This window comes from Sarcophilus harrisii, chromosome 6, assembly GCF_902635505.1.
Source record: "Sarcophilus harrisii chromosome 6, mSarHar1.11, whole genome shotgun sequence".
Classification (NCBI taxonomy): Eukaryota; Metazoa; Chordata; class Mammalia; order Dasyuromorphia; family Dasyuridae; genus Sarcophilus; species Sarcophilus harrisii.
In genome coordinates this window covers 162,837,982-162,862,673 of record NC_045431.1, presented here as the reverse complement: position 1 = coordinate 162,862,673, position 24,692 = coordinate 162,837,982, and the positions used below count along the sequence as shown (strand labels likewise).

The window sequence follows — 24,692 nt, the reverse complement described above, 5'->3', positions numbered from 1 at the left end:
GTGCCTGGGACTTTTTCCTTCTTCCTCAGCATCTCGTGGTTTCCCTTGTTTCCTAGGCAAATTCCTGTTTTCTGCAAGAAGCCTTTTCCAATTCTTAATGCAAGCATCTTCCCTCTGGAAAAAATTTTCTGTTTATCTTGTATGTAACTTGTTTGTATGTGTTCGTTTGCATATTGTCTTCTCTATTAGATTGTAAGTACCTTAAAAGCAGGGACTTCTTTTGAAGCCCCCAGCATTTAGCACAGAGCTTAGTACATAGTAGTAAGCTCTTAATACATTGACTTATTTTTTTGAATAGTTGTATGAATAGTAATAGTTTGAATAGTGACTTATATTTATACCCAGTTGCATTTGATATGTAATCTAATTTGACAAAACTGCTCACATGAAAGAAATCAACTTTTTTTTTCTTTGAGGCAATTGGAGTTAAGTGACTTGCCCAGGGTCACACAGCTAGGAAGTCTTAAGTGTCTGAGGTCAGATTTGAACTGAGGTCCTCCTGACTTCAGGATTGGTGCTTTATCTGCTGAGCCACCTAGCTCCCTATCCATCCCCATCCATCTTTTAAAACAGGACTTCTTAGACTTTCCACTTATAATCCCTTTTCATCCAACAAATATTTACATGACCCTGGGCATATAGATAGAAAAAAAGAGGTATAAAATCAAACATTTACTGATAATAAAGCATAATCTCCCAATTCCCACGTTCAAATTATAACAAGCTTTGTTTAAAAAGATAGCAAGAGAATTTCTAAGGCTTCTTTCATCCTGATATATTTTTAAATATATTTATTTATGAGCACTCAACAGCACTTGGAAATTATTTCAAATCTACTGAAATCCTCTATTCCCTGGAAACCAAGTGATGGCCCAGATTCCTTTATGCTTTCAGAGTGGTATCATAACTGTTAGGTTATCACCTTAGCTATCATGCATGACTTTAAAAATTAAAGTTTTTATTTTCAAAACATATGCATGGATAATTTTTTCAACATTGTTGCTTACAAAATCTTGTGTTCCAAATTTGCCCCTCCCCTAGATGTCAAGTAATTCAATGTATGTTAAATATATTAAAATATATATTAAATCCGTTGTGTATGTGTATACACACACATATACATACAATAATCTTGCTATACAAGAAAAATCAGATCAAAAAGGAAAAAAAATTAAGAAAACAAAATGTAAGCAAACAACAAAGAGTGATAATGCTATGTTATGGTCAACACTCAGTTGCCATGGTTCTCTCTATGGCTGTAGATGGCTCTCTTCCATCACAAGATCATTGGAACTGGCCTGGATCATCTTATTGTTGAAGAGCCACATCCATCAGACATGATCATTGTATAATCTTGTTGTATGCATGATTTTCTATATCTAGTCTATGTATTTTTAACTCTTTACAAAAAGTAGGATAGAAAAGCTAGTACTTTTAGAGACTAGAGAAGAAATTGAATGAAGTTGAGCAACTTTGTTTTATTTTGTATTATTTGATTATAGCGCTTTATAATTTGTTTTTAGTATACGAGGTAGTTAAATTTATATATTGTTTTCAATAAAAATTCTCCCTAGTAGAAAGTCATAGAAGGAAGCATGGAGTAAGTTGAAAACCCATCGTGCCATTATGAATTTTCAATATAGAATTTTGTTTATCATTATTAGCTTTGGTTTTAGGGTATTCTGCATTAATAAAGGCAAAATATTTGGTCACTGTTTGTTAGGGAAGTCTGTAATCTGGGCAATCCAATATTTTTAACAGCTGGGCATTCAACAAGTTTAAGTACCTACCTTTGCCAGCTTTGGTGCTTATTAAGCCCTTGGAATACACATAAAAATGAAATTGATTTGGCCTTCAAGGAGCTTCCATAAAGGGGATGGAGATATAAGTAGAGAGATAAGTCACCAGAGTGGGAGACTGATGCTACTTATGCCCCTCACATTTGCTTGGGTATCTGTAAGGAAACATCTATTGTGCCAGACAAAACATATCAAATAGGTTAATGCTCTGTCCAAAATAATGAAAATAACCTTTTTTGTTTTCCTACTTATAGTGGTAGTCGCTCCTCCAAAACTTTTAAGCCAAAGAAGAACATTCCAGAAGGTTCTCACCAGTATGAGCTCTTGAAACATGCAGAAGCCACCCTTGGGAGTGGCAACCTGCGGACAGCTGTCATGCTTCCTGAGGGGGAAGACTTAAATGAGTGGGTTGCAGTGAACAGTAAGTGGACATTCTCATTGCTGTGGACATGTGGCTTTGTACTTGGCTTTAATGTGATTCTGTCCTTATAAAGTTCTTGGGAACAGATGCTTCAAATTTCTTAACTGCTGCAAAATAGCAGCCTTTATTGTCTGAAAAGAGTACTTCACGTTGGAAATTAGATAGCCTTGTTAAAAAGATAAATCATGTGCAATTCATGGGTACTTTTAGTTCCTTGGGAAAAAATGACTTCAAGTACAGAGCTTATGTTTTTGGTGTATGGTGGTGAATTGATGTGAGGAAAGGATAAAGGAGTAAGAGGATTAACAACATGACTAATATGGAAATATTGTAAAATGATTATACATGTATAACCTCTATCAAATTTCTTGCTGTCACAGAGAAAGAAGAGGTAAGGATAGGAAGGAAAAAACTTGTAACAAAATCTTATGAAAATAAATGCTATAAACTGGGGGCTAAATATAAGATTCAAGTGTTCATGTATGAATTGATTTTCTTACCTCATAGAAATTGATGTAAGCCATGTCACAAAATAAAAATCCAATTAAATGAGTAACCTGAATTAGCTAATCTGTAAATTAGGAGAAGCATTACAATTTAATATTTTGATTATTGTTGATTATTTTAATGAGACTAGTAAGTCTGACAATATTATTGTCCACTGAGCTTGTGGGAACTACAAAGATTGTTAGGAGATGGACAGATTGCAATTTGTAACTAAATTCTTTTGATTAGAATGCTGAAGAAGTTCGTTGATTTGCCAAATGTTAGGCAAGTAGTCCCACAGCATAGAAACCCTGATCAGTCAGAGCAAGGTACATGTCTCCTGCCAAGCTGTCATTGGGTTGATTTGCCTTGGTAGCAGGATGCCTGACCTTTATAATTCACATAGCCATCTTCTATGCCTGATCTTTTTCTCCCTTGTAACATAAATGTGTATATTTATGACCTTTTATCTTGGATAAGAAGTTCCTTTTAAAATGGTTTTTGTATAGTCTCCTGTAAGGTATGAGAGTTTCCTCTTCCTTTAAAGAATTTTCTCCTTTTCTCCACTTGAAGAAGGAAGGCTAGAATAGAATTCCTATTTATATTCAGCCACATGTATTGTGGCCCAATTATGGATAGACCACTGATCAAGGTGAGACCGGGGTTAAATAAGAAAGAACTGGTATACAGTAAGCTAGTACAGCACTTACACACATTCTTACAAGACCAAACGATGTGTCCTTTTGTATGAGGAAGGTGAAAGACAAGTACTTTACACTAAGTCCCTCTTTACTCCTGGGCCTGAGAGGAAAATAAACATTTTCAGAATTGTATTACTTTTGTCATTCCAGGTAGCAAATTATAGCCTCCAAGACAGGGTATCTATGCAGGAGAGGTTAATGGAAGTGCTTGTGGAGGGCCATAGTATGAAATAAACCTGGAAAATTAAGATGAAGCCAGATTGGGAATTCTAGATATTAGAATCTGTATGCTAAGCATAGAACTTAAAGAATTTAAGCAAAGGAGTAGATCTGCTTTGCCCTCTACTAGTTAAGATAAATCTTGATACAGTATACTTTAAAGGAATTATTGGAGGCTGGAGACTGGTTAGAAGGCTATTGAGAAAGTACATGAAGTGGGAATAGAAAGGATGGGTTGGAAAAGTAAGTCTTATTGGATAGGTTTTAAAAGTTGTGTGTAGAGGATAAGAAGAAAAATGGGTGGAAGATTGAATATTAAGGTATTGTATATGGGTTACTACTAGGCAGTGGTGGCTTAAATAATTAAATAAAAACAGATCAGAAGGGAGAGTGATTTTTCCATCTGAGGCAATTGGGGTTAAGTGACTTGCCCAGGGTCACACAGCTAGGAAGTGTTAAGTATATGAGATCACATTTGAACTCGGATCCTCCTGACTTCAGGACTGGTGCTTTATCCACTGAGCCACCTAGCTGCCTCTGGGAGAATAATTTTAAAAGATACTACATTTGGTTTTTAAATGCCTCAAGAAATTGTTTTAAATGTTATGAAGCTCCCCTAAAATGTCAGGTCTGGAGAAGGCATAAAGCTGTGAGGACGAATGTGACAATCAGGATAGATGGAAAGAGGGCTGAGGATACATAGCCTTGGGAGCCAACACTAAGGGCTGAGTAAAGGAAAGGAGACCAATTAGGAGTCAGAAGAAAAACCAGCAGCATGTAATGTCTCATAATACCTGGAAAGGGGACACTTTTGAAAGAATAGTGTGGTTACAAGTATACAATTGGAGAGAAATTAAGACAAAGGAGGACTGAATAAAAAGTATTGGAGATGGATTTTATAACTAGGTAACCCCACGTCATTGGTGTCCTTTGCAGTCTGGATTCCAACCCTACCATGCTATTCTCACAAAGGAGTGAAGTAGGAGGAAGAAATAGAAGTTTGTCAGTAAAAAGAAGTTAGAGGAGACCTGAACATATGTGTAGGCAGATGATCTGGTACCAGTGGATTGGCAAAGATTGTAGATGCCTCCATGGGTAAGGAGACAAGAATGGAAGAACAGAGGATAAGTCAAGTTACTCAAGAGTTCTGATATCTAGGAAGGATGATTGAGAAAAGTCATGCTTGCTGGGCTCTGTTTTCAGTGAAACCCAATTATATAGTCTGCTGGGAACTCAAGAACTGGAGGCAGAATGAGGATCTTTAAGAAGGAAGCACTACAGATCTAGTCAGACATCAGTATTTAAAGATGACAAAGCTAAAACCCAGAGGGGTGAAATCATTTGCCAAAGTCATATAGAAGTAGGTAATAGAGAGATGTCTCCTGATTCTCAATCAGGGTTCTTTCAAACTCCTCAAAAGTTTCATTGTTGGTTGTGGGGAGCGAGGTAGAATGAATGAATAGACCTGGAATAGGATTGCTGAATACCATTGAGGGACTGAAGACAAATGGAGAAACATTCATGTCCAGAGGGATAGTTGGAGATCTTCAAGAAAAGAGATGCCTCTTGTATATGAGTTGGACTATCTGGCCACTGTAGTTTCTTCTACCATGATTCTATGATGGACTTTTGATCCTGTTCATTGGAAGCTGCCTCCCCTGTGGCTCAGTAAATAGAGCATTGATCCTGAGGTCAGAAAGATCTAAATTCAAATCTAACCTTAGATACTAACTGCATGACCATGGTCAAGTCACTTAACCCTGTTAAACTTAGTTCCTTATCTGTAAAAAATGAACCGCTCCATTATCTCTGCCAAGAAACTCCAAATAGGGTCAAATCTTAATAGCAGTTCCCCTGACAGTGCACCTGAGCCTTCCAGCATCACTTTTGTTTCTGTGTTTTACCAACTTTGCCATGGACACGTTGATAGAAGCTGCCTCTCCTCACTGGGGAAATAGGTTTTTGAAAGACTTTTTAGTCTTTTCAGTTGATAAAAAATAGCAAACCCATCTTTAAAATTGATCTTAGTTTATTCTGTCATTGATCTTCTTAAAATAAAGGCAGTCACAGTGGATTGTGCCTTTGAAAAGGATTATACATTGGAAAAATTACTTTGATTTTTTTTTTTGAAAGTGTTGCTATTTTATTGAGGGGAAACTTTTATTTGTGACAGCAATAACTTAAATCCACAAAAATAATGGACTTTTCTATAAACCCTATCTTGCAGGGTTTATAAACATTGTAAAATCATTAACTGACTCTGTAGACTTGACAATAACAGACATTTCAGAATTGAAATAAGACAAGGTAGTTTTTTCAGAATATGATACTTGCATCACCTAGGTTATATTTCTACCTTCATTTATTTTATAAAGCTGAAGAGGGAAAAACTATTTGATACTTGAGGAATATAAAAAGTATTGGATTAAATGTAATTAAAATTTAACTTTTCATTCTGTTCATTCCATTTCCATGAATTAATTCTTAATATACTTTACAGCTGTGGATTTCTTCAACCAGATCAATATGCTTTATGGGACCATCACAGACTTCTGTACAGAAGAGAGCTGCCCAGTGATGTCAGCTGGCCCAAAGTAAGACATTTGTGACCATTATTTGGTGTACATTTTTTTTATTTCATTACCTGTGGGGGAGAGGGAAATAACTTAAACATCCAGGAAGAAAAGAAATATTTAAATATGCATGAATATTCCTGTTCATGTTATTCTTGTGCTTCAAATCCTGCTGTGACTTTGCAGTGCTTTATACTTTAAGCTTAAACTCTTTAGTCTAAATTTGAGGGCCTCCATGCCATGTTCCTGTCCTGAATCTACCTTTCCAATTTTATTTCCTTCTGTGGAATGATGGAAAGAGTGTTGGCTTAGCTTTGTGAGGTGGCACCTCTTAGTTCCCCTACTTTCTCCTCTATGAAATGATGGCATTGGATAGAGTGACTTCTGACTTCATCTTGGTTTTGGTGACTCTGTGCTCTCACTGTTGCTGGCCTCCTGTGTTCTCTGAATTGCGTCGGACTTTTTTGCCTTAGGGCCTTTGTTTCATGTGACTTGGCCAGGAGGATGGCTACCTTTTTAGTCAGAGAATGGAGGGAAGGAAGGGAGGTTGGATATTGGAAGATGGTGTTGATGAGTGCTGAGATAAGAGAATGGCAAAAGAAGCTTGCGTCAAATGCCCTCAATTTTCTAAGTAAAGTGAGAAGCAAAATCTTTAGCTTGGGAGAAGGTGACACAAGAAGCTTAAGGAGAAAGAAATTTGGAATAGATTGTTTAGGGAATGGAGAATCAGTAAAGGGGGGGAAATGAAAGCATGAAAGCACTGCCCCTCTGGGTGAAGGCCCAGGTGAGGATGGATAACAGGCATTTGTAGCATTTCCTAGGCAACATAAATGTAAAACTTTATCCCCCAGATTTGATTTGAAATGATTTTTAAGATATTTCCTGAAAGGCATATAGCGACTATCCATGAAATTTAGTTTTCCCATCTTGGGAACTCTTAGCATGGAACCAGAAGATTTCATAAGGACAGTCCTCACAATATCTCAGTATCTACATTATTGTAAGGTGATCTTGGACATAAGTCTCCACCTCCTAGGGTTCAGTTTCCTCATTCATAAAATAGTAGGGTTGGTTAGAATTGGTATGATTTCCTCCCTCCCCCCCCCCCACTGCAGAGCTGCAGATCAGCTGTTGCTCTTCTTGGAGAGAACCCAGAGAATAGAAGAATAAGTCTAAGAGAATAGAAGAAGGGACTTTTATTCATTGTTGAGTAGTTAATACATGGGAGAGGTCATATTGAAACCAGATTTTCCTGACCTTTTAGCTACCCATTGTACCACACTGCCTCTCAAGTAGTCAAATGTAGTGACTAAAGAAGTTAGGAAACCTTACATGATACTGTTTGTATTAAATAATCAAAGAAATTTTATAGACAATAATAGATTTTTTATGTTCTTTTCCACGCCTTCAAGTCTTCTCTTCCCCCCCCCCCCCCCCCAACAAGACAGTTGGGGTTAAGTAATTTGCCCAGGATCACACAACTAAGAAGTGTTTAGTTCTGAGACTAGATTTGAACTCGGGTCCTTCTGACTCCAGGGCTGATGCTCTATCCACTGCATTGTCTACCTGCCTCTGTCAAGTTTTGATATCTTTTTTGTGGAGTAGTTCATTATTCTTTATATATATATATATATATATATATATATTTATCTATATAATGGTACATATGGTATATATAAATATAGATAATACCTCCTGTATTCTTTCTTGTTACATCTAAATTAATAAACATAATCAGTAACATTCCACTAAGCTTGAAGAAGCAAACTCCTCATTTTATTGTAGTGACTAAAGAAACTTGCTGGTTAATTATTTTTGTTTTAAGATGTTTATCTATAAACTAAAATATTATAATTTTGCCTTCTTCATCTATAGTGTTCCCCTCCCCCTTCTGTTGCCCATCTAAGGAAATTTACCACAAATATATGTTTGGGAGTAGAATAGAAAAGACTTTTCAGCAGTTGACTATCCACTAGTTGATTTTCTTTACTTCTCTTTTGTAATCTCAAAAACAAAGGGAAGTTTTTGTTTAATGTAAAAGGAAATGCCTTACCTTAAATGTTGAACTTAATGAAGACCATAATTCTTATTGCAAAAATGTCTCCTAGATAAGCTAATCAGTGTGCATAGTAAATCAAGTCAGTACTTTTGCATTGTGTTACATTATTCATTATTTTGTCTATTATTTCCTTGTAAGGGAACTGACTTTGGTCAGACTTCCAACCTGCAGTTGCTACCCTTGGCTCTTAACAGCTGTAAAGCATGGGAAAAGGTGGAGAAGTCCAAGCTTCAAGTCAAGAAGTGCTAAATTAGCCCACTCCAGAAGGATTGTGGGTCCTTGTGAATGTTGAACTATTGAATTTTCATTTTGTTTTGTACAATTGTGGTGATAAGGGAAAATGAGGGTGAGGAATTCTAGTATGAAGTTATCGAACTTGAGTTCAAATCTGTTGTTTTTGGCAAATTGTCAGTTTCATCATCTGTAAAATGAGGCATGAGTCCTAAGGTGTGTATTCCAGCTTTTCATCTTCGGTCCTTAATGAATTATATATAAAAATAATTTTGCTGGCTTTTAGATTTGCCCAGTCTCTTAACAGCATAGAGATACTGGAATTGTCACTCACTTTTCATATTAGCTAGTTTACTTCAGAGTTCCATAGAACTCTTAATGAAGATAAGTGATTTATCATTTATTTTATGTTTAAACATTTTTTTTTTTTTAGGAGAGATGAATGGAAGGACACTGAAACCTCAATTTTAGCACACCTAAAAAGCCATTGCCTTCCATGACTACTTGAGCTCTTTAGGTCATTCTTGTCTGTTTTGCCTTCTCAGCTATTTCCTTTGCCTTATCTCTTCTTTAGTCTCATGCTCTTTGATTTTGAGAAAGCAGAGTACTTTCCCAATTTTTGTCTTAAGCGCAGAAATTTGGGATTATGCAATGATGTTATAATCCTATATAGTTTAATAATTTAAAATTTTAGTCTTTGTCTAAGGAAGTTTTTTGGCTTGAGCAGTATTCCTTTAGGTATGGTCTTTTTGAAAAGTGATGACTTCTTTTAATAGCAAATTGCTTACAGAACATAGTAATTGACTCATCTTGAGAACAGGACCATTTGGTATGAGATATTGGTGGGTCAGCTTTCTAATATTAGTCCTATCAGTACTACCATATGTGGGTGTTATTAGTTTTCTTCAGTTTATCTCTGAAAACAGATATTTTTCTCCTTGCCATTTAAATATATTGGGGGAGGTACTTTTGGTCATGCATTTTGAAAATTAAAAAGCACCTGCTTCTTAAGGAGAATAGGTTCCCAAGAATTTAATTGTCAAGCCATACTTCTGTTCTTAAAGCTGTGTGTGCACATGAACATAAATGTAGCTTGTATTTATCTTATTCTCCCTTTCCTCCTTTCATTGATATCCCTTCTAAAAACAGGGCTACTTTTTCTTTTATTGGCTTGGCTTTACATGTTAGAAAACCCTTTCTTTTGACCTAATTGTATAGTTTGGTAGACATTATTTATTAAGTCTACTACACCACTAGTATAAATGATCAAAACTAGTTGATATCTCAGTTACTTAGTATTACTTAGTATTAATATTTAGTGAGAGGGATTGAGTGATGGTGATAGTTTTAGGACCTTTTTAGATTGGCTGCTTAAATTAATACTATTTAACATATCATTTGATAAATAAAGGAGGGCATGCTTTTATGAAGCTGTCAATCTGTCTCTGAAGCCAAGGTCTGAAACCAAAAGGGTACCCAAGATACTTGAAATGCAAGCACAAGAATTAAGAAAAAAGGAAAAGCAAATACATTTGAGCATGAAAATGAGCTCTAGAAAAAAAAAAACCTGGATGACACTGGGAGGTACATGCTATTATCATCTTCATTTTACAGATGAAGAAACTGAAGCAGCCTCAATTTGCTTACCTAGAGTGAAGCATTTGGTGTCTGAGGCTGGATTTGAACTTGGGTCTTTTTGACTCGGGTCCAGCCTTCTGTGCACTGTGGTGCCACTTCATTGATATAATAAAAAAAAAACAAACCCAATAACAGAGTAACATATGCAAAAGCTATTCGTTTTTCTGTTATCTTTGATACCTTCCTTTAAAAAGGGACATAGAGAAATGCAGACACCCAGAGCCAAACAGATTATTTCATATGAAAAGGAGAAGGCACTGGTTCTAAAGTGTTTGAAGCAAACTAGGTCCTCTTTCTGTCCTCAGAGGATCAAAGCACTCTTTCACCACCTGTAGTTGGAGGTAATTTGATGTTAGGAAGGTACTTTAGAGGTAATCTTATTTTGCAGATGAAGCTCAGTAGTCTTCTGGTAAACTTTGTCTTTTCTCTATTGCACATTCTACTCCTAAAATCACTAGTTAGGGCATTTTAATCAGGTAATACATGTCTCAGTTCTTCTTCCTCAGATTTGCCTCAGATAGTCATTTTATACTTTGGATTCAAAACAAGGGAAGAAGAACTCAAAATAAACTTGAAAGCTCTTCAAATTGTAACTTACAAATAGTTCTTGTGTTATTCACCCCAAATTTATGAAAATGGAATAGTATATTTGAAGACAACAAGCATCTTATTTGGGAGAGTAGGATTAATTTCCTAAACAATTCATATTAAGTTAGAAGTAATGATAGAAACATTGTCTTTGGAAAGTGACACTTTATCAGTGTAGAATTGGAGTTTTCATTTGTTCCTTAGTTAAATATCCAAATTCTCAAATATGCTTGAGTTAATCAATTTTGTAGGTTTCTGTATTGCCAGTAATGATTTTTTTGGGGTGGGGATGGGGCTAGAAATGGCTTGTGTAACTTTAAGTTGAAGATTTTTAGAAAAGTTTGTTGAAACATTTTACTCATTTATACTTTACCCACTTCCTTCTAAAAGCCCCAAACCCAGTAGCAGATATGTCCAACAAACACCTTAAAACTAATTGATAAGACCTAACTTATATGGGGAGGAATTCTTTTCAACTTAGCAAAACAAACTATTGAAAGAAATCTGCATGAAGCAGAAAAACAAAGTTATTTTCTGATATCAATCCCTGATTAGTATTTTTAGATTATTTGGAAAGAAAAATGGATTTCTTTTAAAGCAAATATGTATATGTTGACATCTTATATTTTTTCTAATTCAGATATGAATATCATTGGGCAGATGGAACTAACATAAAGAAGCCTATTAAGTGCTCTGCACCAAAGTATATTGATTACCTGATGACTTGGGTACAGGACCAGTTGGACGATGAGACATTGTTTCCATCCAAAATAGGTAAATTCACTTGTAGAGTGTGCATACAGGGATATCGTATAGAATTCGTTATGCTTATGAGAGCACTGTCTGTCTTCTCACTCTTTTTTTTCTACTGCCTCATGGGGAATGGTTTGCTTGCATTGAGATATGAGTAGAATAACTCCAGAGGAAATATTATCTACTTCCTAATCTGAAAGGTAAAATATGTAAAACTACTAGTTTTTTTTTTTTTTTTTGGTTTGTTTTTGTTTTGTGGGGTTTTTTTTTTTTGATCATTCATAAATATTTAATGAATATTCTAGGAACTAGTTATAATACAACTTTCATTTTAAAACAGCTTTTGGCTTTTAAAAAAATTGTAATTTTTAATTCCACATTATTTTTATCTCTGACACCCATTGAAAAGACAGGAAGAACAAAGTTCATCACAAATATACACGCAAAACAAATTTCCACAAAAGACAAGTCCAAAAAAGTTAAAATACATACTGTAATCTGTATTGAGTTCACCTCTCTTCTCTGGAAGTGGGCATCATGAGGGCTTTGAAACTATAGTCAAACATTAGTTTTTAACAAAGTTGGTTGGTAGTTGTTTGGGTTTGGTGTGATTTCATCAGTGTATGAAATTCCCACTACCAAAATTAATTTTCCTGATGAAGATTATGATATCTGTGATTAAATTTTATATTGTTTAGAGCACTAAGTAGTTAGGAAACGGCTAAGTCAGAGACCAAGCTGCCTCTAGTGCTATCAAGATATATCCTATTGCTTCTCACTAAATTTTTAATTACAAAATTTTTGCATATTTTTCCTTATTAGATTCCAAAAAAAAGTAACTTGCTCTCCCCATTAATGTTATTTCATTTTCTTAAATAACATATGGCATTCTTGATTAAAATTTTTCATGAATTTGTTATCTTATTCAAAGATATCTTTTTTATGTGGTAGAAATGATCATCATAAGAGTAGTGGATGGGACTTATTATATAACATGCTGCTCAGGAAATCTACTCATTAAAAAAAAAAAAAAAAAAAAACCAGAAAGAGACTTGTTGGTAGGCAAGCAGTTGCTATCGTTAATTTATTTTTGAAACACTGAGTCTTTTAATTCATTTGAGTCCTTGGGGAATTAGAGTCCTATGCTAGCTCTTAAGATTTAAATGTCTTATTTTGTATCTGATTTTGAATGTATACATTCAACATTTTTAGCTTCTGGAATATTTAGAGAGAAAGCTGTAGGTTTTTTGTAGCAAATTTACATTCTTTTCTTGACAAATAATTTGCTCACCCACACAAGTGTTTTGTCTTGATCATTTTCCATAGCAAGTTTTAGAAAAATCGTAGCGAATTATATTTTTCTAACTTAATGGTTAATAATCCTATAAATGTGCTACAAAATAGAAAGATTTGGTTTGAACAAGAATAAGAGAGAGTACTTTAAATATAACAGGATATTTGTTTTTTTTGTAATCAGTACATTTATGATGCTAAATAAATGTTAGAATTACAAATAGTAGTGATTAAAAAATGAAATACTATTGTAGAAATCAAATTATGTGAGTTTGAAGAGGCACTCTGTCCTATGTGCTGTAACCTTGGATAGGGATCACTTCCTTTTTTCCTAAAACAGTAGGTGTGGAAAAGGTTGTAGTAGCTAGAGGGGGGGAATTATTCATACCATTTTACTATGGCTCCAAATTGGGAGGCTGATTTCTGTCATGATGGATTGACAAGATTATCTTTTCAAATATAGCTTCTCCATTTATAAAACAACAATAACTACTATACAGATTTGTCAAAAAATGGCGATAGAAAAAACCTTATATAGCATAGGTGTAGAATGGCAAATATTTATCTGAAGTGAAAGGAAGCATTATTTTTAATGGGGAAACACTAGAAGATTTCAGTTTGACAAATACAAGAGTACTTGTTATAATTTTATAAACATGTGTAGGAAAATCCAGAGACATCAGTAAAGAAACAAGTATCTGGATACAAAATAAAAATAAACATAAAAAATCATTAATAATTCTCTATGTAAATGTAACAAAATCCAAAAGGATATAATAGAGGGGGAAGTCTCATTAGAGGCAGCTATTAAGTTACTACAAAGTAGTTTTCATATATTTGAAATATATTTGAATGCATTATAATTTCCTGTAAATGAGACAATGATTCTAAAAGCTTAGATTTAAAAAGATACAACGAAAAGAACAATGTAATCAGTTTGACTAAATCATCAGTGTTGTCTATTGACTAAAAGCTGATATTACTAAAACTTAATGTTTGCAAATTAGGAGAATAGATTGGTATGACTTTATTTCTGGCTATTTAAAAGATCCTGGCATCAGAAGACCTGAATTCAAATTAAGCCTTAGATACTCGCTAGCTGTGTGATCCTAGACAAGTCATATCTTTTGCCTGCCTCAATTTATTCATCTAAAGTTTCTGTCTCTGGATTATTGTGAAGATAAAATGAGATGATATTTGTAAAGCACTTCTGCATAATGCTTAGCACATTATAGGTATCGAATAAGTCCTTGTTTGGTTCCTTCCTCACCTACATTCAAAGAAACCATAAAGTTATTTGAGAATTTGTCTACTGATCCATACTTAAGACACATAAATACAATTAAAAAACATTCAAAGAAATTTTTAAAAAAGGAATTGAAGAGGCTCTTGATTGTGCCCCAGTGATAGAATAAAAATCATGATCCTACTTAAAAGTAATTTAGATTTAGTCTTAAACTAATCAAACTACAAAAGGAACTAGACAAAATTATAACAGAATGAGAGGGGCAAAATTGCAATATCTCAAGAGAATAATGGATTAGTAATGAATAGAAAGCACCATTATGGTGAATGGAGAGACATCAAGGTATATTATAAAGCAGTAATGATCAAAACCATAGCATCATAGACTTAAAACTGGAAAGAACTTTAGAGGCCATTAAATTAACTCCTTCATTTTATGTATGAGACCTGAGGCATAGAAAGGTCAAGTGATCTCCCTTGACCAATAAGTAGCTAAGGCAGGAAATCAGGTTTTCCTGACTCCAAATTCAGCATTCTTTTCATTATACTACCGAGTTGCCCCTACTATTTTATATTGGGGAGAGAGAACAGGAGGGAGAGAGTGAAACTGACTAGATATAGAAGAGTCAAAAATAAATGACAATAAATCAGTGTTCAAGAATATAAATTACTTGAAGAACCAACCACTTTCCTTTTTACAAGAACTGCTTGGGAAATGGAAGTCAGCTGACAGCAAATGGGGTTACACCAGCATTTTGTATCATGTACCACAGTATGCTCAAAATGCTCACATCTCAATTTTAAAAGTTATATAATTGAGAAGAGAGGCAGAGGAGATAACTTTTGCAGCTGTGGCTATGAGGAGAATTCTTAACCAAATAAGTAGTGACAGTTATATAACTTTAGTCTCTTGAAATTAAACTCTTTTTGTGTGTACATAAAATTAACTGAGGATAAGAAGTGAAACTTAATTGGGAGGAAAAAAATGAGCACTTAACATCTCTGATAAAGGTTTGGTATCTAAGGTAATAATAAGCACATATAAAGGAAGTGACCCAGTTATGTAAGAACAAAGACAATTTTCCATTGGATGAATGGCTCAACGGATATGAGGAGATACTTATTAAAAGAATAATAGGAAACTTAATTCAAAATGAAAGTCTACAGGTTTTGAAAGCTACATGAACTCCTTTTGCAGTTGCTGCTACGTTATTGAAAAGTCGTTGTTGAGTGCAAATATGAATGGACTGCTACCTCTCCTAAATCTAGATTGTTGGCACATTCAGCAACCCTGAGCACCATGCTTCCATTGTCATGGCACGAAAGGCAGACGAATACAGTCTGAGGTTCTAGCTCACATACAGCCAATTGGACAAGATGACAAAAGATGGATGTAGTTGAAGAACTCTTTTGGTTGGATTGTAAATTAGTCCAGCCATTCTGGAAAACAGTTTGAAATCGTGATAAGCAGTTACAAAGTATTCACCCCTTGACCTAAGGATCCCACTAGCAGGAAAGATATCCCAAGGAAGTGATTTAAAAAAAAAAAAAAAAAAGTTCCTTTATACATTGAAATGTCAGCATTTTTTAATAGCCATCAAGAACTGGAAGCACTAATTGAGAGTGCTAAACAGAGGTGGTAAATGGACATGAGAAGATTAATTTGTTGTAAGAAAATGAATATGAAGAGTAATCTTGGAACCTGGAAATTGTGTAAACTCATATATACAGTGACTATAACGGTCTGAAAATCCCAAATGAGTACCATGTACAGTGATTGTAATGACCAAGTTGGTCTTGGAAGATAAAGTAAGATGATGCACCTCCTTTCCTGTGAATGGGGTGGGTGGTTGGTGCAGAATTTTATGTGGACTGGCCAATTTGTTTTATGTGCTTATTAATTTTGTTAAAGTATATTTATTTTTATTTGCTCTGAAAAAAATTCATATAAATAGATGAGTATCTCATTTATGAGCTAAACAGATGAGTGAAAGGATATATTTGGAAATGGATATTAAAAATACAAGTGATATCAGTAAAGATAAAAAAAAAATTGCTTCTTATGATGTGATTTTTATACTTTACCTTCTCCTGTTATAAAATTAGGTTCTTCTTTACTGTTAACTACTGTCTATTTTCTATGCTTTCATTTTTCAGGTGTCCCCTTCCCAAAGAACTTCATGTCAGTGGCAAAAACTATCCTGAAGCGTTTGTTTAGGGTGTATGCACATATTTACCACCAGCACTTTGACCCAGTGATCCAACTGCAGGAAGAAGCCCATCTTAATACATCCTTCAAGCACTTCATTTTTTTTGTGCAGGTGAGTTGACTATGTCAAGCTTACTCTTGCAATGTAGAGGACCTAGAGATGCCATGTGATGGCGCTGTCCCTCTATGCCCCCTCCTCCCCCATACTCTTATCTACATGATATCAGTTTTCTTCTATTCTAAGTTACTTTAAATATCCCAACCAACTGTCAAATTTGTCTTGGCATATACAGGACATTTAATAAATGCCTTTTTGATTTTTTTTTTTCTTGACCTAAATAAACTCTTGGCACCCAAATGTTAGTCCAAAACAGTTCTAGAAGGTCCCATCTTATATGTACCAAGATAGTGTACAAAAACTCTTGGGGAAAGTGGGAGCAATGTGCTTAGTGTTAACTTATCAGAACTTTTCAGCATCAACTAACATAAGCCAATTTTCCCTGATTCAGGCCTTGGAGGCAGGTAAAACCAGTTGATTTTGAAATTTTATGACTGCTAGTGTGTCTGTTTCAGTACTCTGTTCTAGAAAAACTTTAATTTATGTCCTTTAGCAATTAGTTGGATATCACTGAAATAATCTGTCTTCTTTCTTCATCATTCAATTAAAACTACTTTCTCCAAAGCTCTCATGATTTCTTAATTATCAAATCTTATGGCCCTTTTTTGATCCTTATCCTTCCTGACATCTGAAAAACAGATAATATTGTTGAGCATTCTTTCTCCATAGTCTCTTCTGGGTTTTTGGGACAATAATATTCTTCGTTGGTCCTCCTACCTGTCCAATTCTTTCAGTCTCCATTGCTGGTTTATTATCCATATCATGTCCCCTAATCATGAGTTGCTCAAGACTCTGTGTTGGGTCCTAGTCTCTTCCCTTTATCTTCTCACTTGGTGACCTAATTAGCCCATTTATTTGTTTCTTTGCATATGAAACTTCTGAATTCCAGACATGCATTTCTACCCAAGTATTGAGTATTTTAAATGATCAGCACAAAACAGGTATAAAAATCGGCTTCAGGGATCTGAATTTTAATTCCCGCTTATTGAGTATTTTAAACTGAATGTCCTTTTCCTCCCAAACTCCCAATTCATATATATGAAAAATTTCTGTTGAATGAAAATATATGTAAAATGTTAATCTTGTCTTTTCTGTTTTCTGTCATATAGGAATTCAACTTAATTGACAGAAGAGAACTTGCCCCACTCCAAGAACTGATCGAAAAACTGACCTCAAAGGACAGATGAGGGATGGAGGGCTATTTTAATCATATTTTGCTTAAATCAGGCTCTTAGGAATATATTTGGGGTTGTTATTTGGTTGGGTGGTTTGGGGATTTATTTTCCTTTATTTTTTTTCCTCCTAAATAAATGAAACCTTTTCTGTTACTTTAGAGGCAACCAAGATCCATTCTGTATGCTTTTGGTGGAGCACAATCTTTTTTCTTAGTGACATACAGTGGTGTGGATGTTTTTCATTTTGTTTGGAATTTAGGAAAGAGACTGAGATAGGGTTTGCCTCCTTGTAGGTTTTTAGCTGATGCTGTCTGTGTGCTTGACCCTACTGGTGGATGGGTTCTACATGGTGTAAATTGTGACCCATTTATAACATAAAAGACTAACCTTCTTAAGTGCCTTGGCAGAAGGCTCACTTCTGAGGTGCAAAATGCAAATGTAGTAGACTGAGCATTGCTGAACACAATGGACTGCTCACTTACCCACAATGCTTGGTGATGACATTTCTGTTAGATTATCTAATTTTTAAAAAGCCATAGTTTGCCTAAATTGGTGATCTCCAGCTTTTAATATATGAAGAAACAATTCTTGAAGATGTGAATGTAGATCTTTAAAAGAAAAAAACAACCAGAAATAACATTTTCAGTTATTTATGTTAGTGAGGGTGGTGTTGATGTATGTTACTCTGTTCATCAAATGTTGAAAATTCTATTATGAGCAGGTCTTTCTACCCTGGTAATGTCTGTGATATTGAAACTGGAGGGGGCTAGAATGTGTTATCATTCCAGCATGGCTCTTCCATACAGACAAATGCCTGTACTATAGATCATAAAGTATTTATTGCCACATTCTGAGATGATGTAGCCAGCCCCATCTGGGAGGTTTCTCACCAGTTGCCAAATGAGCCATAAATCTTCCACTGTGAAGAGAATCAAAAATATTTCCACTGAAATAATATTTAAAACCCATGAAACCAGTACCAAGGATAAATTTTCTTGTAAACTCAGTCTCTGAGAAACCCTTCTCTTGTACTTTGGAGCCAACTCCCATTAGTAGAGAATAAATACATCTTTATTCTCATCATAGACATTAAGGATGAAATTGAAGGAGAGTTATTAGAAGTACTTGTTACTTTTCAACACTTCCATTTATTGGATGGAGCTGTTTTTGTCACTAAAGAATGATGACCACATTTAATGACATTCTTTTAACTGCTTTCTGCTGGCTTTTTTTTGAAGGCTGGCTTTTTTTTTTTTTAACCAGCTAGTTTCTAATGGTAAAGGAGTTCTACTATGAGATGTAATTAGGTATCTAAAAGAGTGACTAATTTAAAACTAACATCAGTTTTCAATGGGTTCTATCCTTTTGTAACAATTTAGTAAAGTGAATATTTTATACATGGTGTTCTTATGAAAACTCCCAGATTTCAATTATCTTTGATACCACTCTCTGCCTCCTGAAACTGGTTAAGTCCAGTTCTCTCTGATCTCTTCTTGCAAAATAATTCAAATTAATAGCACTTTGGGTTGTTTTCCTAATGAACAGAGCACTGATATGATAGATGTCATTAGCATCATTACTACCTAGAACTGCCTTTGTGCAATGTTCAACAAAATTTGTCAAGTGTCAGCAATAGACAGTAATGTTTGGCAGAGGTGCATCCATCAGTTATTGATAATACTTATGTGGCACAGCAATAAGGGACAGTTGGGATACACACATCTCCTTTAAAAAAAAAGTTTCTTGTAATTATCCATATAGATATTAAATGAAACATTTAATTTAGAAACAACTGGGTGCCAAGTGGTTTAGGGATCTGCAGAAGATCCCATCTGCACAGGGAAATAAAGCACAAGGTCACCCAAGGCCTTCCATATCACATTTCAACTTGTGTAAACCCACTAACAGCAGGGTTGCAATAGCCTAGTGGAAAGAGAATGGGTGAGAAAATTATTCTTGTATCTGATAAATGTCATGTAGCACTGTTATGTTGGAATATAATAATTCTCTTAGATAATTTTGTAAGTGTACATTGATTTCCCAGTGTTTATGGATAAGATTTTGTTCTTAATTGTGCCAGAACCTCAGGTACCTGCCTCTGGGTACTCCTTTGATCAAAGACATTGGGATTTGGAGGATGCTGCTACTGTTTCTATGTGTTTTAAGTAGAGAGGCTGTCATTAAGAAGGGATCTGGCTTATACTCCTTGGTTCTCTGTATGCCTAGAAAGTAGAAATTTCCGTTACACACAATCAATTATTTTAAGATAAATTGTTTAATGGTGATTCCCCACCCCGGAAGAGGATATAAAATCCATGTTAGTATCAGATTTTGCTTTTGCTTCAGAAGTTAATCAGAGATCTCTTTTTTTAGGCCTTACTCATCTCTTGACCTGAGTTCACAAAACATTTTTACAGAATTTACCTTTAAATTCCATTTGAAAGATTAAAAGAACACCACTAATGATATTTCTTTAAAAACAAAACAAATACAAAACCTAACCTAGATACCCTTGGTTAAGTTTTAACATACTAGAAAATTTTAATGATTGGATAATCTTTTAGTTAGCCATGTTGTGTTATTGACTCAAATTTTTAAAGCTCTTTTTTTCCTTTCATTTTCATAGAAGTCATGCTGTTGAGTCATAACATAGATATGAAGCCTGAAAAGTAAAAACCACAGTTTAAATGAGTGAATATATTTAGTTTTCTGTATTATAGGTAACCAATTGCTTGGTTTACCCAGAGAATCCAAGTGCTATAGCACCATAGTTATTATAATTGGAAACAGATGGTATGGATATTTTAAAATTCATGAGATTCCATTTTAGTTATTAGTTTTAAGTCTTTTTTAACCAATTATTTTACGCTTTCCTCTCCCTGTTCCCACTTATTAGAAAGCTGTATTAATAGAAGATAGATACTTAATGGTTTTTCTCTCATCAATGCCTAGAGGTGAGAATTTAGGCAGAATTTAATAGTGTATGGCTAATTTTTTTTTTTTTTTTTAAACATCTCAACTGTCATAGAGGAATTTTTATTCATCCAAATGTTTCCTCATTTGGGGATGCTACTACCATCACTCAAAATGTCTTTGGAATTACCTTTTTGCAATTTCCTTCAGAACCAGTTTACTAGCCATGGAAGAAAGTCTGTATCATTACCACCTTACATTAATTACATTACAACTGTTTCTTCATTTGAACTAAAACTTGTATAATTCAGCTTCTTTATTCATCCTGCTTGCCTCTGGGTGACATTTGATTACTTCCTCAAAACGATATTCATCCTTTAATACAAAGATTTGTGAAGATGGATGATCCTCAAAAGACTGTTATGGATTTTGAAGGCAACTTGAGCTCCCAAGATGGTTTTAGCAATGGCAGTGTTATTTGAATCATTGTATGACCTCCCAGATGGACTTACCTTCATTTGGCAATAGAAATTCTGGTAATTTCAAAAAAGTTATTCTATTATCTTTTAATCCTGTATCACAAAAATAAGTTCCCAAGGACATTGACATTCAGTGCTACAAAGGTCATAGATCCTGTTTGTCACTATGGGACAGTTTTAATTAGGAAGAAGTATAGAGAGATTCAAGTGATTAAGGCAAAAGAATTCAGGAGAAATACACTAGAAGACTTATCAATCCTATCCATGTCTTTTGTTCACACAAAATGGTAATAAGACTGGAGATCACAATATGAGAAGCCCATAGCATAAACATTTTACTTTTAGTTGAGTTTGAAGTTTAAATCCACAAAGCATTCCTGTTTTTATTATAATTACTTGCTTTTATTTTTTAATATCTTTCTTGAAAGACATGGACCATATATTATAGTTGTTCTTTGAAAATCTGGGCACATAAAAATAAAATCCAGTTTGTTTTGAAACTAAACTGGATCTGTGAACAAAACGATCCTTTGAAACAGTTCTCAATTTCTGTAGAACAGGATTCTCAGTATTTTGTTTTGAACATAAGTATCTGAGTTTTGTGTGGTATTTTTAAAATGCAGGACAGAAATTGTCTTTTAGCTACCACCAAGTTTGTCCGTAAGTTTTGGATGGCAACTTTTAGAGGTGAACATACCTATGAGGTATACCTATGATTGAAGAGGAACTTTACATTGTAATTGTAAAGATGAAACAATTCTGAACACAGATCATTTTATATTTTTGTTGCTGGTAGCTGAAGTTATGTTTAAATGGCTTTGGAGGGAGAAAAAGATAATACAGGTTAGAGTTCCAGTAGTGTCACGTTCTATCTGACACAAAAGAGAACTTGGAAAATTTCACTTCCTTAAAATAAATTAGAAGCATTGACTAATCTTAATGTATTCTTACACTTTCTCTTTCCCTCCCCCCTCCTTTTTCAGGTAAAGTTGCCTATGTGCTGCTATTAATATCCTGTACATTTCTTCCCTTACTTTCCTCCCATTAGATGTTTGGGTCATGATAGTCAACATTCTTGGTGATTTTTGAACCATTCTTATTGATACAAAGGTTTGGGTTGTTGTGTTGGAAAATTGACATCCTTACAGATGTTTATAAAGATGACTTATTTGGGTTCTATTTTGAGCTCTTTAAAGTCTGCATCATTGAAGTACCAATCACTGATTTTAGATTGCTAGTGATGAAATGGTATTTTGTTTTGTTTTGTTCTTATTCTTTAAGACAATACTTATTTCTCTTAATAGAGAAAGTAGTAACATCGAACTCTGGCTGGATGATTCTTGGTTTGCACATATTTTTTCCTTTAGCTGAAATGCAGTTCTTCTGAATGTTTCAAAATATATTTCAGGAAGTGCATTTTCATTTTAAGAACACTTTCTTTCAAAATTGTTCTTCATAAATCATTGTATTTTTCAGAGTTTTTTTTTTAAAACATCCACTAACTATAGTTTGTTGTTTTTGTACATGTCCAACCTAGGATTCAAGGGGCACTATTTGTGCAGGAATGCTTCTCTTTGAATTCTTCTGTGCTTGGAGGGTGTATTTACTCTGTTACCACTAGCTCTCAAAATGAGACAAGAAAAGAATGTAGTAAATGCATATGACAGTTTCTGAATAAATGAAACTCTTTAGGTGAAAGCAAGAATAATAAAAGTACAAGATCATTCTTATTTCAACATACATGTTATGTTTACAGTATGTTAGACAATTATGAAATCTATAAGGACATGATCCCTGTTGTCATGGAGAGTCATATCCACTTTATATTAAAGCAGCTTGAAGAAAAAAAAATAGATGTAAAATATGAAATACATTATGAGAATTTATAAACTAACTGTGCCAATCTTACTTCAGTTTGTAGTTATTAATGGTTATTATCTTAGGTTATACCAACACATCATATTGATTCTAAAAGAGAGGGAAAAATGAATGTCAAAGATTCATAACATGTTTTATTTGAGAGATGTAAATAATATATACAGATTGTGGTATGTAATGAGATGAGGAAGTATTTAAATTTTAGGATTTTTTTTCCCCAGTAAGAAACTGAATGCTGTTTATAAGAGAAAGTGAATAAATAGTTATGTTTGGCCATGATTTATTGTGCCTGTCTTTTGAATAATTATGTCGGTTTTTACACACACACACAAATTAGTGGGATTTTTTTATTTTGGCAGTGGTGTCTTAAGGGAACACAGTCTAGTCTTTAACCCTGTGGATTCACAGGTGTTCAGAGGTGATCAGACTGGTTCTGGAGAACTGTCTGAATCTCACTAGAAAAAGATTTTTATAAAACACTGCTAATTTACTATAGTGCATATTGGGGCAAAAATTACCTGCATTGAATATTTCTACAAGATTATCCTTTAGGATTTGACCAAATTAAGAGGGGGGGAAAAAGTTGATTGTCAAGTAGGAAATGAGAATTGGAGAATCATATGAGAACTTAACACATTAAGTGTTGATAAAATTTCTATTCTATGAATGTTTCTTTTTTAAAATGTTTACTCTTGGGATGTTTCTGCCTTAAGACCTAGTATCACTTAGCTACCAGTAGCTCTCCAGCTCAAATACAGAATTTTAAATACTTACTCTATGGTCGGTGGGGGTGGGGGAACTAACTGCTCTATTGAGAACTGCCAACTTTGTTACAATATCTTTCTTTTTACCTTAGATAAGCTTTAGTACAATTGAGGGACTTACCTTTGATTTTTGTGATGGTCAGGCAGTTGTAAGGAAAAACTATGCTCCCAAAATCACTGGGTACAGGACAAACAAAGACATGAAATAACTGGTCCTTACTCTTATTTCCCCCTCAGAAATTTATATAAATTAGGGTGAAATAGGGCAGATAGGTGGCTCAGTAGATTCAGGAAGACCTTTCTTGCATTAGTCTGGCCTTAGATACTCATTAATGATGACTTTGGGCAAGTCACTTAACTCTATTTGTTTCAGTTTTGTCCTCTGTAAAATGAGCTGGGAAAGGAAATGGCATCTCACTCCTAGAATCTTTTAATTTTCTTCAAAGTTCAGCTCAAGTGCCGCTTCCAACATGAGGCCTTTCTTGGTCCCCTTCTACTAGTTTGCCTTAACTAGTGACTAGGAGCTTGATTTTTATGATTACCTCTCAAGAAGAAGAATGTTGATATATAGAGATTAGCCCAAGCCCCTACAGGGGGCATATGTGTAAAGTCTGCCAGTCTTTTTCTAGATTAGTATACCTCCTCTGAACAGGTTTTAGAAGAGGAGGATTTAATGGTACTTTCAAGAATCATTTGAGCACAAAATATCACAACTTTGCCATGTCTGATAATCCTGCCTAATAGTTACTACTAGCTTGTGACCAGTAAAAATAGATTTCATAAGATACTCAAGAGCATTCTAGGTCTAAGAAGTTTCAATTTGCTTGACAATGGGATTAATATTCTGAGAGTATTTAAAATCTACCAGAGGGGATAGAGGATATCTCCCTTTTGCCAGTGTCTGTTGTAGGATGGACTAAGCATTGGAGAACTGGAGGAGTAAGAAGGACAATAATAGATTGGCCAGCAGCCTTTTTTGTGGCTTCATCAGCAAGCCAGTTAGCTTGGTTTGTGCATATCAAATAAGTTATTTATATGAATGCATGTTTATGCCACACAATACCCAGGACAAAAAAAGGAAGTGTTATTCCACATTAGCTTAAATAAAAATGACTTTTTGCATGGATGTCGTGCAGAATACTCCATTAAA

The 24,692-nt window shown here is 34.5% G+C and overlaps 1 protein-coding gene across 2 annotated transcripts in view; it reads left to right on the top strand.

Moving 5' to 3' along the window:
• MOB1B (MOB kinase activator 1B) overlaps nucleotides 1-23,057 on the top strand; it is a 65,952-nt gene extending 42,895 nt beyond the window's left edge. For both annotated transcript variants that reach the window (XM_012551949.3, XM_031942811.1), the window contains exons 2-6: nucleotides 2,054-2,220; nucleotides 6,127-6,220; nucleotides 11,356-11,489; nucleotides 16,164-16,327; nucleotides 17,443-23,057. In XM_012551949.3, the coding sequence (XP_012407403.1) occupies nucleotides 2,054-2,220; nucleotides 6,127-6,220; nucleotides 11,356-11,489; nucleotides 16,164-16,327; nucleotides 17,443-17,520 (637 nt within the window). In that variant the 3' untranslated portion in view covers nucleotides 17,521-23,057. The remainder of the gene's footprint in view (nucleotides 1-2,053; nucleotides 2,221-6,126; nucleotides 6,221-11,355; nucleotides 11,490-16,163; nucleotides 16,328-17,442) is intronic.
• Nucleotides 23,058-24,692: the final 1,635 nt, after the last annotated feature.